General features: G+C 35.4%; 1 protein-coding gene across 2 annotated transcripts; it reads left to right on the top strand.

Moving 5' to 3' along the window:
- Positions 1-291: 291 nt before the first annotated feature.
- LOC122276106 (serine/threonine-protein kinase tricornered-like) lies at positions 292-14942 on the top strand. 2 transcript variants are annotated; one of them, XM_043085578.1, is made up of 14 exons: positions 292-547; positions 1137-1393; positions 6099-6273; positions 6380-6463; positions 6770-7011; positions 7654-7891; positions 9058-9137; positions 9217-9301; positions 10587-10718; positions 10810-10923; positions 12473-12520; positions 13910-13994; positions 14328-14384; positions 14478-14942. In XM_043085578.1, exons 2-14 carry the CDS (start codon positions 1179-1181, stop codon positions 14624-14626), a joined length of 1704 nt encoding a protein of 567 aa, XP_042941512.1. In that variant the 5' UTR covers positions 292-547; positions 1137-1178; the 3' UTR covers positions 14627-14942. The 2 variants fall into 2 exon arrangements, with proteins under 2 accessions (XP_042941512.1, XP_042941511.1); XM_043085577.1 differs by having other exon boundaries at positions 1123-1393.
- The last annotated feature ends 2683 nt before the right edge of the window (positions 14943-17625 follow it).

Below are 17625 nucleotides of genomic sequence, written 5' to 3'. Positions count from 1 at the left end.
GCCACCAACTTTCTTAACACGTGTACGGTCAGGATTACGTAAAGCTAAAGAAAAACGCGTTAACCCCAATTTCCGCGCCTTCATGGCCATCCGATGTGGCAAAAGCCTGTCTATTGTGCTCTCACGTTCCCTAAAATCCACGCAGGCCAGGGCCTGCGTAATAACCGGCACGTGTTGGTTTCAAAATGCTGGTACCCTGTCATTGCCAGTAGGCAAGCATTCAATCCCCGGTGATTTTCACCGGTTAGGATGATCCTTTAACGCGACGGCAACTCTCGTGTCAACGTCATTGCGACTTGCACGATGCTTAACAATCATTGAAATTTTCCGCTACCATAAACAGCCTTGCTTGCTCGACCATTACGTAAATCACAGGGCGGAGAATTCCGTAAATTCACTTCTCAATAAATTGTATTTTGCGAGCCGAGGGGAAGGAGTAGAGAAAGTGCGTTGGTTGAGACAGTTAAAGAGTAGTGTTTGTTGATTTGTTCAACGGGAGGTTTCGATGGATTCCGATTCCTTTTGACGCGATCCCTGAGATCAATAGGTAATTTCTTTTCCGCTTTCCTTTCTAATATATTCTTTTTGTAATTTTATGATTTTTCGAAATAGAACTACTTGGAAAAAACTGAGTGGATTTTTTTGGTGGAATTTTTGTTGAATTTTTTGTGTGGTTGTTGTTGGTTTTGAGAATGATTGGACCATTGCGATGATTTGTGGCAAGAAACAGTTTTTTTTTTTTTTTTAAATGAACTTTTCCGTTTGGTTTTGGAGAGAACGTGGGAAAGAAAGTTGGGATTGTTTCCTAATTTTAAGCATGTGAAGAACGAAAACCCTCACAGAAGAAAGAAAGGAAATTAATATTAGTTTGACTTGGTCGTATAGCTGTCAAGAGTTAATTTCATTTGAAATTGTATTTTCTGTATTCGTTTTTTTTTTCCCCCTGTTATTGTTTCTCAAGCTTGTTAAGAGTCAAGTCTAGTGAATTCAATGATATGTTAGGTTTTATTTGTGACAATGTTATTTGATTTTAAAATGGCTATAATTGTATTACCATTTAGTATTGTTAGGATTAAATTGGTACGCTTTTGTTCTTTGTCTCTTATTTTCATCCTTTTTAAGTTTGTTATTTAAAGGATTGGAAGAAGAATGTGAGAGTGTGATTGAATGCGAGAGTGATGGAGTCTACAAGGAGTTGGTTTCACAAATTCCAACCTAGAGTGAAAAATGGACCCACCAAAACGAAGGAAATGGAGAATGCAAAGGATGCACGTAAGTCAGTGATTGATGAGGCTCCTTCAAATGCGACGAAACAGAAGGCTGCGGCAGCAAAGCAGTATATAGAAAACCACTACAAATCCCAAATGAAGTGTTTGCAAGATAGGAAGGAGAGGTATGTTTTCCAACACATATGGCCTGTTTTGTTTATAAATCTTAGTTTGATCCCGACTTTATTGCAACGTTATCATGGAGAAGTTTCTTCTGCAATGTGGTGGCATCATGTTGGAGTTGACCATACTTGGCTTGTATATACTTCAGGTGTCATGGCTTGGGATATTTACTGACATCTTAATCTCCGAGTTTGGTCATTTTTGTCATAGTGGTTTATGAATTTCTTTTGATAAAGTTATACGATCTTTAATCTTGCATGATGGGAATTGTAGCTATAGCTATAGTTCTTAAATTTTGTGTATTACACACATGAAGGCCATATGAGATTTTAGTTAATGAAACATAATGGGTTTCGTTAACAGCAAAAGTTTCTTTATTTCATGTTCTTTGAAATGAAAAAAAGAAGAAGAAAAGAATTGAGTTTTGTAGTCATATATACAGTCTGACTATGACCGCGGTTATAATCCATTGTAAAAACATTCTACACTCAGACAGAAGTTTCCTCTTACTCAAATACTTATCCGAAGTATTTTTAATTTGTTTAAATACACAGAGTGAAAAAAATAATCTCTCCCTATTTTCTTTTTTGTTAGAACATTCCCGATTAGTTGAAATTGACTTGATTGTTCCCATTCATCTGTTGCTAGAAGTATTACCTTTGTAATGTGTCACACAAACCATTTATATAGAGCTTTATTCAGTGAATTATCATTTATCATTGACGGGCCACGTTTTTGGTCTTCACTGCTAATGGAGCAGCTCACTTCCCATTTGACGCCTTACTACCACTTTAGAACAGATGAATACCAAATATTGAAACACAATCTAAAAGCTATCTGTTGTCTGGATTACTGAAAGTAGTCTTAACAAAGCTTTATACATACAAACAGTTAGATAACACCACAATATCTAATGGCCAGTTTGGAAACTTAAGATCAAATCCAACATTCCCTCCCTCATCAATCTTTGCCTCATTGTCTCCTACACTTCCCTCTTGCCCCCAAATCTTCCAAATTCCAATCTTCTCTCCACCTCACTCCACCAACCTCAACGTCGCATGTGGCTTTTTCTATACTACCCTGTCTATCGCTACGTTCGTTTTTGGTTTTGTTTTTTTTCCTTCTTTTACAACATCATACACTCTACCTTCATGGTGCAATTCAGAATAAGAAAAAAAAGAAACCTTTTAAACAAATACACAACGGGGAAAATACAGAAAAGGAATATTGTTGGAAGTTTGGAATCGAGAAATCATCTTTTTTTGTATTGTGAAGTGGCTTGTGCTCTTTAGAATGCTATTTTTGGTTGATTCGAATTAGTTTGGGTTATACCTCACATTGTGGTGGAACTTTTGTTGTGTTAAAAGGAAGGTTTAATTGCCTATGGAGTTAAGTGTTGAGCAACAGGGTCCTGGGTTGTTTGTTATTGTGTACATGGGGAAAGAAATGATAGATGCTTTGAGGATAAGGAGAAGATGATGGCAGAACTTAAGTATTTCTTCTCCAAAACCCTCTATCATTGGATGTGCGCTTATCTTAGTTCTTGTAACAATTCAAGGAAAGACTAAGCCACATTTGGGTCCATTATCCAGTAGGACCAATAAGGTTATTATTGGAGCCACTTGGATTCATTTAAAAGTGCAATAACTTCTCCTCCTAATATTGCGGGATCCCATTCACTACCTTCCTATACTCAATTTGGGGTAATGTAGCTTTTCAATTTCAAGTTTTCAAGACTTTCTTTTAAACTTTTTCTCATTTTCTTGATTGGTGTTCCATGTAAAAAAATTGTAACTTGTAAAAAAGGAAATTCATCATTGAATAAAAGCAAATTGCGTTGCGGGAAAAAAAAAAGAGGTTCTAGAAGAGAGTTTTAGACCTGCATTTCTTCAGGGATGTAAAGTAAAATCTTGATTTAAATATATAATTTTTGTTTTGTGTTATACTTGATGGATCATTGGTAGAGGAGATGGAGTAGATTAAATATCAGAACATATCCACAAGGACCATGAACTGATCTTTTCTACTTGATCTGGATCTACGACCAGGTTTAGGATTTGCACATTTGGGATATTCAATTGGGTTATGGGTGTTGAATTTGTCTTTGACTGAGAGTGTGGTACTTGAATTTGTGAGACTCTTTTAATTCCCAAACTACATTCAATCACATTCAATCTCTCTTTCTATGCTAGTTTAGATCCCAAAAGAACCCCACAGCCAAAAGACAATAAAGAAACCATAGCCTCTCCATTATCCCACTGATTCCTAGGGGGAGAATTTTTTCAGGGGGATGGTGAATTGTACTGTGATTATTTGCATGTGGGTTCAAGGAACCGACAACATAGAGAAGAAAAATTGTCTTCCTCGCAAATCCTCGTGAGTTTATGAAAACTTCCCTTGTTGACCACCTCATCTAGTAAAATAGGGAAAGTCCTTCCACTCTGTTCTGACATTTTTTGCCCCCAACCCCAAAAGGCTCACTAACCTCATTGGAACATCATCCTTCCCATAATCTACGATATGTGGCTTTGACCAGCAATTGCCAGAGTTTCCTTCTCTGTGATCTAATTCCAAAGCCATTACCGCAACAAAGCTATATAGACTAAGATTTAGTTTTCTTGAAGGAAATCATGTAGGACCTACTGCCAAGCTATCTAGACTATTAACTTATTTGTGGTTTTTGGCCCCAGGGCCCCTTTTATAAGGCTGTAAACTGATAGAGGAAAAGGTTGCATGAAAATTGGTACTTTTTTTTTTTACTCCTAACTTTTTTTTTTCTTTGCTGTCGGGGAATCTCTCCAAGGCAGGGCCCTTTGGAAGTTTCCCTGCACGGAACTAGTTAAATCGTTGGCTTTTCACCAAGGGGTGTAGCCCCAAAGGATTGTTTGCACTCATGAGGTGTTAAACCTTGGACCTTGAAGGGAGTGATGCCCCAAGACCAAGGCCTTCACCACTTGGGCCAACCCCTTTGGGTTTATCCTAACTTCTTAAGAAATAGGACTCTGCAGAATGGGGAAACAATAGATCATGGTGTTGGATTGATCTTGCATGTATAAGAAAAATGGGGAAATGCTAGATCACTTGCTTCTACACTGCAAGGTGGCCAGAACCATGTGGAATTTTTTTTTTTTTTTTTTGGTTTCATGAATGGGTTTAACATGGGTCATGCCTAAAAGGCTGGTGGATTTCCTAGCAAGTTGGAGTGGTCTCCAAGGCAATGGATGAATTGAAAGCTTTCTTTTTTAAAACCTTGTTCCTTTGGGTGGTGGCAACAAATTTTAATAGGCTTAATGTCCATGAATTTCTTTTTTTGGTTGGAAATCCTAGTTAGGTATTACTCATGTATACATCTTGTGTACTTGTCTATGCCCTTTGTTAAGAATAAAACTTCTTGATTACCTATCAAAAAAAGGAATAGGACTCTGACAACTAACAGCAAAGAGTCACTTGGAGCTGAAATCTATTTCAACCAGATCTGTTTTCTCTTCTAAAAATGATGCAAACCCAAACTGATGGTAGGGATCTAGACCCGGATCCCACCCATCAGTTTGGATAAAAAAGATATAGTTTTGTCCAACGGAGAACTTCTGTTGGCTTTCTACTTTCTTTTGGCAGACATTGATCCATTTTTAAACTAAACTCTTCTATTTTTCTAACACATAGTTATGAAAATTTACTAAAATTAACAAAAAAATTCACAACAAATCTTTCGAAACCCATATCAAAACATAATTTCTAAAGATAGAAATATAGATTTAAAAGGAAACCATAGTTTCCTAAAATGAAGCCCTAAGTTTGTGGGTGTGATAGGATCTGAGTTGTTATGCCCCAGCACGTGGCGGTGTAGTTGCCACGTTCATGAAATCCTTATGGAGCTCATTAGAATTCAGAAGTTTAAAAGATTGTTTTCCTTTGCTTAATGCGGCGTATTTGACACAGATGCAATGTTCGAGCTTTTGAAGACCGAAAGAAGACAGTTGTAAAGTTAAAATATTTTATGTTCAACACCCCCTGTTTGGATGACTGCTCACCACAACTGTTTTTTTTTTTTTTAGTTTCCTATACTTACAAGAACTTCTCTCTTTTGTTTTTTGATAGTTGGGTGTTTCCTTCCGTATACTTCCTATGTGCTTTGGTTGCGTCCTTCTCCGCTTTTAATAAAATTGCATAAATTAACCAGAAAAACATCTATGAAACCTTCTCATATATGACTGGGTATCACATAACACAATCTCAGTCCATCAATTATGAAGTTAAATTCATTCAACATTTGTGTTAGTGACCTCTCAAACATGTAACCTTCAGATTAATTTCAAATATGTGTCTGCATGATTCTTTGTGCATGCTTTTAGCTAAGGTCTATGGCAAGAAGAGACTTTTGTGTTGCTTTTGCAAACTGTTGGATAAATTTTGGGCGATACTCCACATTTGAGTCTTTGTCTGGCAATTTAACTTGGTGGAGCACATTTGTCCAGGATACTGCATCTCAAATGCTAGATTTGAAAATCATGGTTTTGTTTAAAATTATAAATCCCCCTTTAATTTGTATTCATGTTTTTATGTTTTGTCAGTATTGACATATTCTCTATATTTCCTGCCTCGTAATTCATGCTTCTATTGTCTTCAAAATAATCTGCTGTATGCTTGTTATGGGCTCATCAAAATTTTCTGTCTGTAATGGTAAGTCTAATTTTGCTCCTAATGCAGACGCTGCACATTGGAGAAGGAGCTGGCTGATGCTGATGTTCCCAGGGAAGAGCAAATGAATATTCTGAAATATCTGGAGAAAAGGGAGACAGAATATATGCGTCTTCAAAGACATAAGATGGGTGTTGATGACTTTGAACTTTTGACACTTATTGGAAGGGGTGCATTTGGGGAGGTTCTCATCATATTGTCTTTGAATGTTGTTGTGTTAATTTAATCGTTTCTTTCATCCCAAACAATTGTTTACAGTGATAATTATAATGATCGTGATGAATGTACAGGTGAGACTTTGCAGAGAGAAAGCTACTGGCAATGTATATGCAATGAAGAAGCTGAAGAAATCTGAGATGCTTCGCAGAGGCCAGGTTCTTTCTGAACCAGTACTATTGAAATAAAGACTTACAGTCTATACACCAGTTGCTGTGAAAGAAACTTCATCTAGGCTTGAAACTGTCAATAATGCTATTTTTCTTGATGCTTAGCAGTGATAAAATTCTATGTTAAAAGAAAGGAAATTTCAAATCATATTTCCTTGCCAAGTGTGACCTTGAGAGAAACATTGATTAACAATTGTTGACCTCATTTGAGTATTTTGTAGGGAAGAACTTGCATATTTATTTCACTCAATAATTTCATTAAATCATACTTCCATTTTTCTTTTAATTTTGAAGGTGGAACATGTTAAAGCTGAAAGAAATCTTCTTGCTGAAGTAGATAGTGCTTACATTGTCAAGCTCTACTGTTCTTTTCAAGATGATGATTTTTTGTATCTTATAATGGAATATCTTGCTGGCGGTGACATGATGACATTATTAATGCGCAAAGATACCTTGACTGAGGATGAGGCCAGATTTTATGTTGGGGAGACGGTCCTTGCCATCGAGTCTATTCACAAACGCAACTATATTCACAGGTTTTTATATAATTGATCTACTATCGATTCATGAAACCTAGATTATGGCGTTGATATCCTCGTAACGTTTTGGTCCAATTGGCCAGTTGATATATTTTGACCTGGTTACTTTTTTGAGTTTTCTTGGTATGGCATATTTTCTATAATACAGAACTAATTTTGGTGTTCCTTGTCCACCAAAGACTAGGATTTGAGCTTGTGAAGGTCTGATGTCTTCAAGCTTAGGATGTATTCCCATGGAACCAGGAAGTCAAGTTTTTTTTTTTTTCGTGCCCGGGTGGGGGGGTGGTGGTGTTGTGGAGGGCACAAGGAACCTTGTAGTTCCACGGTCCACCTCTGCATGTGGGGGTGTGGAAGACTCCTAAAGAATGCTGAGTGGGTTCCTTGAAGAGCTAGTTTTGTAGATTTTTGGTCCTGAAAGATCAGTGTATGTGTTGGATGTGATTTTCAGTTAATGGGATTTGGATTTATTTGTGTTTGTAATGGATTGTGAGGGTGTGATTTAGCTGTAATGGGAAATTTTATTATTTTTACTTGCTACATTTTCTTTTTGGTCGTTTATAATATACATATGTATACCTCATTTATATGAGAAGTTTACCATAGACAGCTATTTAGTTGTTAATTTTATTCTCATTGTAGGGATATCAAGCCTGATAATTTACTGCTTGATCGTAATGGCCATCTAAAGCTTTCAGATTTTGGATTGTGTAAGCCCTTGGACTGTAGTAGTTTTCCGAATCTCAGTGAGAATGACCATGGAGTGGGAAGGAATTTGAAATCTTCCTCAGACAGAGACAATCATTCTAATCTGCATTCTGCACCAAGGCGGACACAACAGGAGCAGTTATTGCACTGGCAAAAAAACAGGCGAATGTTGGTAAGATCTCTATTTACCCTAGAAATTACATATCATCCTTGGGGCAAGGTTGCCAGTGTTATTCCTAGGCAGGAATTTTATGTTCTGCTTGTGAAACGCATTGTGCACCCAAATAAAAAGCAATAAATGAGAGGTTGCCATGTTGGTAAAACTGCCTGTGTTTCTGATATTTCCCTTGCTTTTGATTTCGTTAGAGTATTTACTTTTAACTATTCTGCAGTATTCTTTATTTTAGGTGATGGCAGACTAATAGTGCCTGCTTAAAATGGTGACGTACCTTGTTTGTTGATAGAAAAGAGCATAAAATCTTTTCAAATTGCATCTTCTGATGTTATGCTATATTGTTCCCCTTCAAATTTTCTATCAAACTTTGGAAAACATGACTGGAAACCCACAGGCTATATTTGGATTAGAAAATTTGAAATTCAAATCTAAGTTTCCCTTCTTTCAGCTTGCAACAGCAAGGATTTCAATGGGCAATCTATATGTTTATATTTTTTGTTTTGATAAGTTATTTCTATGTTTATATTTTCAAGGTTCCATTGTGGAAAATAAACCTTAGAAAATATTTTAAATATTTTCTTGTCCCTGATGCAATTTAGGAAATTAATTACAGAAAATGTGTTTTTAGTTGAGGGAAATGAGCCTATTCTGTAAAACTGATACACTTTGAGAGGCATGTTATTCTCTGATCCAATTTGGCGGGATGCTCCATTAGGTGGAAAAATGAATTAATGGGTGAATAATAGTACTAAGGTTTATTTGCTATTTGCTTGGATGAGAAATGCATTCCATATGAATGTTGAGTAATGACCTGATGGACTTGGCTATCTCACAAGAAGCTGTGAATCCCAGCATGTCCACTGGAAACTCTGTCTTCATCATATTTTTTCTTTTCTTTTGTCTGTTAATTTTTGGTCATAAACTGTTATGATTGAACCTATATATTTATTAAGATTATATTTCTTAGCTGTTGTACTTACTAAAGAGGATTTCTTGCCTGACATAGAAAATTGGTTTAGATGCATGCTTTTCTGTCCTAGCGCGCAGATTCCATATATAGATTTAATCTTTTGAAGCCCTATTGTACATATTTCTTGATACTTGTGTTGTTTTTAAGCATGTACCATAAATGTTATATAAGTAGATCTGCATATGCCATTCAGGCTTATTCGACAGTGGGAACGCCAGACTACATTGCCCCAGAGGTACTACTGAAGAAAGGATACGGAATGGAGTGTGACTGGTTAGTTGATTATTTACTACGCTTTATATAGCCTAGGCATGTAATTTGTTTTCATTTGTTAACTAGATATTTGTATCAGGTGGTCTCTTGGGGCAATCATGTATGAGATGCTTGTGGGTTATCCACCTTTCTATTCTGAAGAACCAATGTCAACATGTAGAAAGGTAATCATGATGTTAACTTGATAATGATTCACCACGTTATAAATATGTGACATGCAAATTGCTGAAGAGTTTTCAATTTTAATTCTCAACCATGGCTTCCTAATGGATTTTTTTATTTGCTTTTTAATCTTCTCCGACTTTCTTAAATTTTGATGAATGGCTGTTAGCTTATGATAGGGTTGCTTTGTTCTCATGCAGAAAACTAGATCATTTTGTTGTTTATGGAAATGCAACACTGAACTTTGCTACTGGCTTTGCAGCACCACTAAAAGTTTTTGATAAGTTGAACTTTATTAATGATAAAAAAATAGTGGTGTTCCTTGAGTAGACAGTGTGCATACGTGAGAAACACTTGGTAAGAGGACAAAGAAAGGGTAAGCAAATCTGGACAATTAGAAATAGGAAAGTTATAAAAGAAAATCCTTAAGGACTGCCATCGTTTTCTCCTAATCTTTAAAGCTCCAGTTGTATATTTCTCTTTGTATACACCACAACAAGCAACCTGAGATCATCTTTCATAATGCATCTCTCTTTGAACTACTAAACCTCCCTCTCTAACATGCCAAAAGCTCCATTACACTACAGGGCATGACTTAATCTAAATTGAACAAACCAAAGATAGCATTCTAAAGTGGACTAGCCACCTCACAAGCAATAAGGCATGTTCTATCATTTCCACACTCCTAACACCGATCCATCACAATATTTTTTTCTTGTATCCATAGTATTTGCTCTAAGGAGCTGTCCAGATAAGGAAAGCTACTCTTAGAGTTGCTTTGTTCTGCCAAATATTATTTAAAGTAAAAGAGTTACTATCATAGGGATAAAGCATGATAGAATGATTTTACTCCAATCACCCCACACTTTGAGGGTGCCCAACATAGCTTGTCTTCAGTCCTCACAGAACCTTATGAGCTGACTAGAATGCAAATGATATAAAAAAGAGGTATGAATCTCATACCTCCCAATCTTGTACTGCTCTGATAAAAATTCACATCCCACTGTGGAGCATCTCTAGAAAACTATAAATTGTCTGTACCTAAAGTGTCCTTTACATGACTTTGGGAAAGCTACATGCCGTGTTAAAATTTTATATTTTGTCTCGGATAATTGGACCTATTAACAATAATAATATCTTTGACTAGACAATCTCATTCTTAGGATCATATCATTCCTTTTCCCATTGTGTTGACATGAATGTTGCCTTTTGGTATGGTGCATGAAGACATGTCTGTTAACATCAGATTTATATATTCTTATGAAATGAATGGTCAGTTTAATGCAGATTGTGAACTGGAGAACTCATTTGAAATTCCCTGAAGAAGCCAAGCTTTCTAATGAGGCAAAAGATCTCATTTGCAAGCTCCTCTGCAATGTTGAGCAGAGGCTTGGGACCAAAGGAGCTCATGAACTAAAAGTTGGGATTTTTACTAGTTGCTTCCAATTCATTGTTTTATAGGTAGTCTATTTTTTCTAAAAGTATAAGTGAGTTGTGTCTCTCATATTAGGCACACCCATGGTTTAAAGGATCACAATGGGACAGATTATATCAGATGGAAGCGGCTTTTATACCTGAGGTCAAGGATGAGTTAGATACTCAGAACTTTGAGAAGTTTGAAGAGGTGAGAATAATGGTTTCTGTATAAATTTGATTCTCTTCGCAGGTGAAGCTGTTCATAGATTTTTTCCTTTACCTCATTTGCACACCTTGAGATTAGGGAATGTGAATTTGGTTTTCTTATGCCCAAAAGGTAGAGAATGAAGTTTTAGAATTGCTCCCGATCAGCATTCCAGCTAAAAGTGTTTAGACTGATGACTCTGTGTCTGGAATGGAAAGGAAATGTTGCTATAGCTTGGCAATGTGCTTTGACTGTCATGTTTGTTGTTAGTGATCCTTTTGCTTGCATCTATGTCCTTAAAAAAATCTGTCCTTTCTTAAGACAGAATGTATTGTTCCATTACCAATACAATGACCACTAACTTACTTTACATACTTTCTGATTTTATGTGTGTGACTGTGAAGCAAAAGTAAAAACTGATTTTTTTGTTGTTCTGGATTGTTCAGAAAACAGTCATTGATGATGATGTTTATCTAGCTATAATAGAAGCTGTAATTGTTGGAATTGTTAATATTTTATGCACATAAATGGTACTGTTGTCTTCTATCCAGATTATGCAGTGATTATATTATATCTGAAAAAATGGACATTGAGACTGTATCCTTCCTCAATTTATTTTTAAGTTCAAATATCTTTAAGACGTTCAGAAGTGTTGGAGAAGCAATAAATGTGGCGATATATTTGTTCCGTATTTATGTAGCTGTCACAGAAGCTATGACTAACTATTATCTAAAAATAATTGAGTCATAGCTGCGATTGGCTCCTCTCCTACTCCCAGGATTCCTTTCATTTTGAAAATCTTACATTGTTTTGGTCTTCATCAGACAATTTATAACATGCTGGTTGTTTTTCAGGTGGATCTTAAATTGATTGTCCTCTTGAAACTTCTTCTCCCCTCTTCATTTGCACAAAGTATTTGCTAGATCTTGTCTTTGCTACCACTTTTACCTTACAATAGGATGGTTTATTGATTTTCTCTCAAAACGTCAAAAAGAACTTGTATGTTTTTTCACTATGATAATATGATTTGGTATGTCATGTGATGACTTGGTAAATTTTTTATTTGTTGCACTTATTTGTTTGCTGAATTTGAATTATTGTAAATCTCTGGCCCATATGGTTGTGTGTTACATCTCTTGTATTTCCACCATGGTGTGGGTTCCCAATGGGTTTTTTGGGCATGAGTGTTGCAAACCCACCTCCAAAGCCACTAGAATGTGAATGCCATGTGAAGTTCACTGATGGTACTGGTTATTGTGTAATCATTTGCATGAATTAGTGGAATTAGGAAAGGCACATGTTAAATTTGCTCTTTCCCCTTGCAAAGTGATACAATTATTTTGCACTTTCTTTGTTTGACTCTGCGTGCTTTTTCCAAAATTTTGCAAAATTTACGTCATATGGTCCACCTAACTTAAATTGGGCTAATGAATCTTGAAAAGGAGATATGTTAAAATTACTCTTTCTGTTGCTCGGTGATGGATTTATTTTGCAAAATTTGACTGAAATATGTTCTGATTAATTAATTAATTTTTATTCACTTTGTTTGCAGTTACCGGCTCCAGTTCAAACTCCATCAAAGTCAGGTCCATGGAGAAAGGCATGTTTTAATTTTTTTTTTAATTGGGAACTTTTTCTTAGATTACTTTAATGTAAATCTAGTGTTAAAATGCTTGTATTATTTTCAGTACATTGAAGACAGATTTTAATGCTTTAACACTAGATGTTTTGTAGAGGTAGTCAAGCTTTATTTAACATATGGTAAAGGTCAAAGTAGATGTTTATTTTAAATCTTCTAAACATGTTGAAGAAAACTTACGTCATATGGTCCACCTAACTTAAATTAGTGGACTTTGTGGCTTGGGATTTTGATGGAGTTCTGTCCTCCATGGACACCTGTCTAATTTTTGGGGATTTTCATTTTCGGATAACTAATACTACAGACCCCCTTGAAGAAAAGATTTCATCCAGAAAACTTGTAAAACACCTTTAGGTCCTAGAAGCTCAACAATCATGTTGTTCTACTCCATAATCAAACAATTAATTTTCTTTTTTGTTTTGTTTTGATACATCCTTTCTTTCCATTTGACCTTATTAGCATTAGTAGTTCAGATGGGCTGGCAAAATTTACTCTGGTAGTTGATGTAGTTGCTGTCTTTGAGATACATATATATTTTTGCTTAGTATATTTATTTTCTTTGTGGGATGGAAGAGACAGATGGAGGGTTTACAACTGCAAGCCCTCATTAGAGTCTCTACTATCCTCACATTATTTCAAATGCTTTATTCTCCCTCTGGCCAGAGTATACTATATTGCGACCCTAGTTCCGGCCACCCTCAGAAAAGTAGTTTATGTTTTATTTCGCTTATACGAGAATAGATTTTTGGTCTATGTGACATGGAAAGGATATCACCGTTTGTGGGGTTATGATTGCCAAAAATTGAAGATAAGTGTCTGGTTTCTATATTAGATAGCTTCGATGAGATTTAGGTTTTGTCTCTAGCATGTAACAAAGGCCCTCGGTATTGGTGTGTGCATATGGACGTCAAGAATCCAAGATGGATAAATTTACCTAACAAAATGGCATAAGCATTATTTGCACATGCCTTTATTCCATTTTGAACTCTTTTAACCTCCGAACTTTAGATCAGAGTTAGACAAGGAACATGATAAATGAAGCAATACGGACTACTGATTTCAATTATATTGTTTTTGGTTTGAGAAATTGTGAGAATTCTCTGAGGCTTCTTATAGCACACAACACAACCCCCCCCCCCCCCCCCCCCCCCTTTCTCTCTCTCTCTCTCTCTCTCTCTCTCTCTCTCTCTCTCTCGTATAATTTTTTTTCTCCATAAGATTCCAACATCCCAGATTTATCTCTGATATGCATATTTTTTCCTTTTTCACATCAGTGCAGCTAAAGCTTCACTCTATTTACTAAAGCTTTATTGCGTCTTTTGTAGTGACTCTTTCAATAATATATTGCAGATGCTCTCATCCAAGGATGCAAATTTCGTTGGTTATACCTACAAGAATTTTGAGATCGTGAATGAGGATCATATACCTGGCATTGGTCAGTATCAACCTACAAGTTCTCTGGTTATGGTGCTGAGATATATTATTTATATTAGGACAAAAAGAAAGAAAAAGAAGGGGTGGGTGTGAGGGATGTGGATCATATTCATGATTGGCCATGGTGGTACATGGCAATATATATTTGCATTGTCACTATCTCTATGCTTTGTTATTCTTCAAATTATTTCCACAATATTTCTTTTTCTAATTTTAACTTGACCAAACTCATGAAGTTTTACGTCATTGACAGGGGCATATTCTATTTTTCTTAATGTATGATATTATTTTCCTTGAGAGATTCACTGATTGTTAAATGTATACCTCAATTCAGCTGAGTTGAAGAAAAAGACTAACAAGCCCAAGAGACCCTCTATTAGATCGCTATTTGGTACGTTCCCCTCTAATTCAAAGTGCTTTAACACTATCCATTTATACTCGGCATGCATCTGCAATGTCAGACCTATATGCTTTTTTCCCTCAGACACACCTAATCCTCCTGATCGGCCTGCTTTGGGAAGTTTCCTCAACATTTTGCCAACACAACCAGAGGTCCCTGAAAGCTCTGAATCCGAGCCATTGCGCCAGTCTGCTAGATCTGCACAACATCAAGAATGGCCTATGAGAAGATAGCAAGCGGCAGCCACAAGTAATTGTCCATAACCAAAACAAATATATAATTGAAGGGATTTTTTTATTTTTTATTTTGGTTATTAGGAGAAGGAAAGTAACATATAGCATGTGTTTCTAACTATTTCAAGATGTAGTACTAATGGCAGAGATGGTCATTAATTTCCCCCCTAGTATCTCACCTGTACTAGCTAGATAATACGAAGTAAAAATTTTATGCTATAGTTTTTTACATGTAATTAGTTATCTGTGTTAATTTGTGGTGTATACTGTAACGGTTGCAACAAATATATAAATATTTGTGGAAACGTAGTTGTTATGATCAGGTCTGTTGGGGAGGTTATCACAAGCATATATGCTTATTTCTATACTGCTCTACTAAGCAAAATACGAAAGCTCTCTAGGCGTTTGATTTGTTGAAACCGGATTCTCAGAACTTACTTTTCACTACACATTTGATTTCTAAATTGTCTAATATTTATATGTTTGAATTTTTCCTGTGTAACCAATTTCAATTATAATCATTAAATTTACGAATGGATCAATAAATAGGTTTTAAATTAGTGTTGTTTCAATAATTATGAATAGATATTATGGTTTATATATATAGATTATACATGCGAACTTCAAATCCAGAATAATTGTCATATTTGCAGGAAAGTTCTGCATGCATATATGCCTTGATTGTATAGGGGAACTTAAGGAGTTTTTCCTTAGTACTTTAAACTTTTGGGTGAAGAATCTTGTAAGGAACCGGAATGATTGTAATGTTCTGCTTTGGTTATTTTTCTGCCTTAGCTTGTAAGTATGTGTTTCTTATTTTTATATATCCTGTGTACTTGAGTTCTGCTTATTTATTTGGACTAAAATTTCTCTTATTAATTATAAAAAAAAAAAAATAATAATACCTTGATTATATAAGACCCAAAGTGTCGCCTGCCCATATATATTATAGTATACAATATCTCAGACTTTGTACAAAATTGGTCGTGTTTTCTCCACCTTTCTAAATGTTGTTTTCCCATATATAGGTTGTGTTATGATTCCCTCATTTAAATGATCTTCTGGTGAAACAAACACGTACAAAACCTTTAATTTTGAGGCATAGGAGGATGACTCAAAAACATTGCAAACAAGCCTTGTCGGCTCCGGCCTAGAGAAGCCCACATGAAATTCTTATAGTCTTCATGATGATATTTTTTTGGGCCATTCGATCGCAACCTTCAAACTATACAAAAATCATATATTCAATTTGTTAATTGAATTAGGGAAAGCGCATATACATTTCATATTACAAATAGTATGAGTTTATAATTCTTGAGACATCAACGAAATGCGATGTACGTAAAACAACATCATGAGTTTCGATGAAAAGGATATAAAGATGATGGCATTAAATTCTAAAGTACTGATAAAGTGTGCCAGCATTAATAATGAGGACATAACAAGAGCCAGTCACAGTGTACGTACTGCACAGAAGATCATATCGCAATTACTCGTATGATCACATCGAGTCATGTTAAACATTTAAGGGTTTGACTTAGGTCAGATTTAAAATTTAGTGAATATATAGTGTTGAAAATCATAGCATGTACATGATTTCCTTTGATCTTCCTAGATCTATATATAAAAGTAAGCATCAAAAGAGAAGTTCAAGAAGATGGGGGGAGTGTGGAACAATGCTCATGATCATCAGTGCAGCTAAAATGGTGGGAGTGCAAATAAAGGACAAGCACTGAGCAGGCAGAGAGATTATGAGATAGAAAAATGAATGGACAGTGAGGTCAAGGAGCACTTGTAATAGTCAGTATCAGTAAGGTGGATATATAGATGGAGCTTCAATTGTTTTAATTATTGAGGAGGCCCTTCACGTTTATTTTGGAGATTCTTGTTTTTCTCTATATAAATATACTGACTTTTCTTGTTGAAATTGGTTCTTTGAAATTGCATGGCCATGTTCTTTCACACCCATTTATTTGCATGGAATGCTCAAAGGGAAAAAGCACAACATATCCCCTCTCTCCCATCACTCTTGCTGAGAAAGTGACCCTTAGAGAATCCCTATGTTTCTGCTGTCATAATGGTGGGGTTTGCATCGCATTGGGTTCTGCCAGTTCTGCTCTCTCTCTCTCTCTCTCTATATATATACACACACAAACACCCGCACACACGCAATGCCTGTCTTTTCCATCACCCACCAACAGCGCTCCCTGCTTTTGACTTTTCCTGGAACTCATCAAAACTCAACACATCTCCTAATTATTACTGTACTCATTAGTTTGTAATAACTCTTAAATCAGTCATCCTCGTGAACCTATCTCACTTCTGTTCCTTACCTTTTCGTTAAAATATTCCTTTTAACTTTTTAAGTATACTTAAAATCCCAAAATATACTAATCTCTAATAAAAGACCAACAAAATGGAAAAAAAAAAAAATAGTAATGATACTTTTGCCGATAAATCTTAACATTTTCAATCAAATTTATTGATATTTTACATCAAATTAAATTAACATAATATTTAAATGATGGGATTAATTGCTGATCGATCAGGACCTCTTTGATTAATGATCATTGGTTCAAAACGCAACGTCTTATATTAATTACCTTAAATGGTTTAATTTTGTAGGTTTGAATTTCTAAAAGTTGATCAGCCTTTCACTTTGGAAATGAACTCAAGGATTTTGAATGTAGAAATTTTAGATATATTTTCTTTGAAACAAGATACTTTAGATATTTCAATTAATAATTAATACTTTCTTTTAACAAATTGTATTTCTTTTTAATAATATTTCTTAATTTTTTCTTGAATAATCGCAAATTAAGCACTCATGAATTTCATAATACCATGTATCCTATGATCCCCTTATTATTATTATACGAGCTGGAAGAAGGCATTATTTGAGTACTTAAAACTTTCTTTGAAAAAAACTAAGTTAAAACTTAATGCTTTTTTTTTTTTTTTTTTTTGGGTTAACAATCAATTAGGGTAAACCATGAATA

Source organism: Carya illinoinensis, chromosome 9 (genome assembly GCF_018687715.1).
Source record: "Carya illinoinensis cultivar Pawnee chromosome 9, C.illinoinensisPawnee_v1, whole genome shotgun sequence".
Classification (NCBI taxonomy): domain Eukaryota; kingdom Viridiplantae; phylum Streptophyta; class Magnoliopsida; order Fagales; family Juglandaceae; genus Carya; species Carya illinoinensis.
This window is presented reverse-complemented; position numbering and strand designations above follow the sequence as displayed.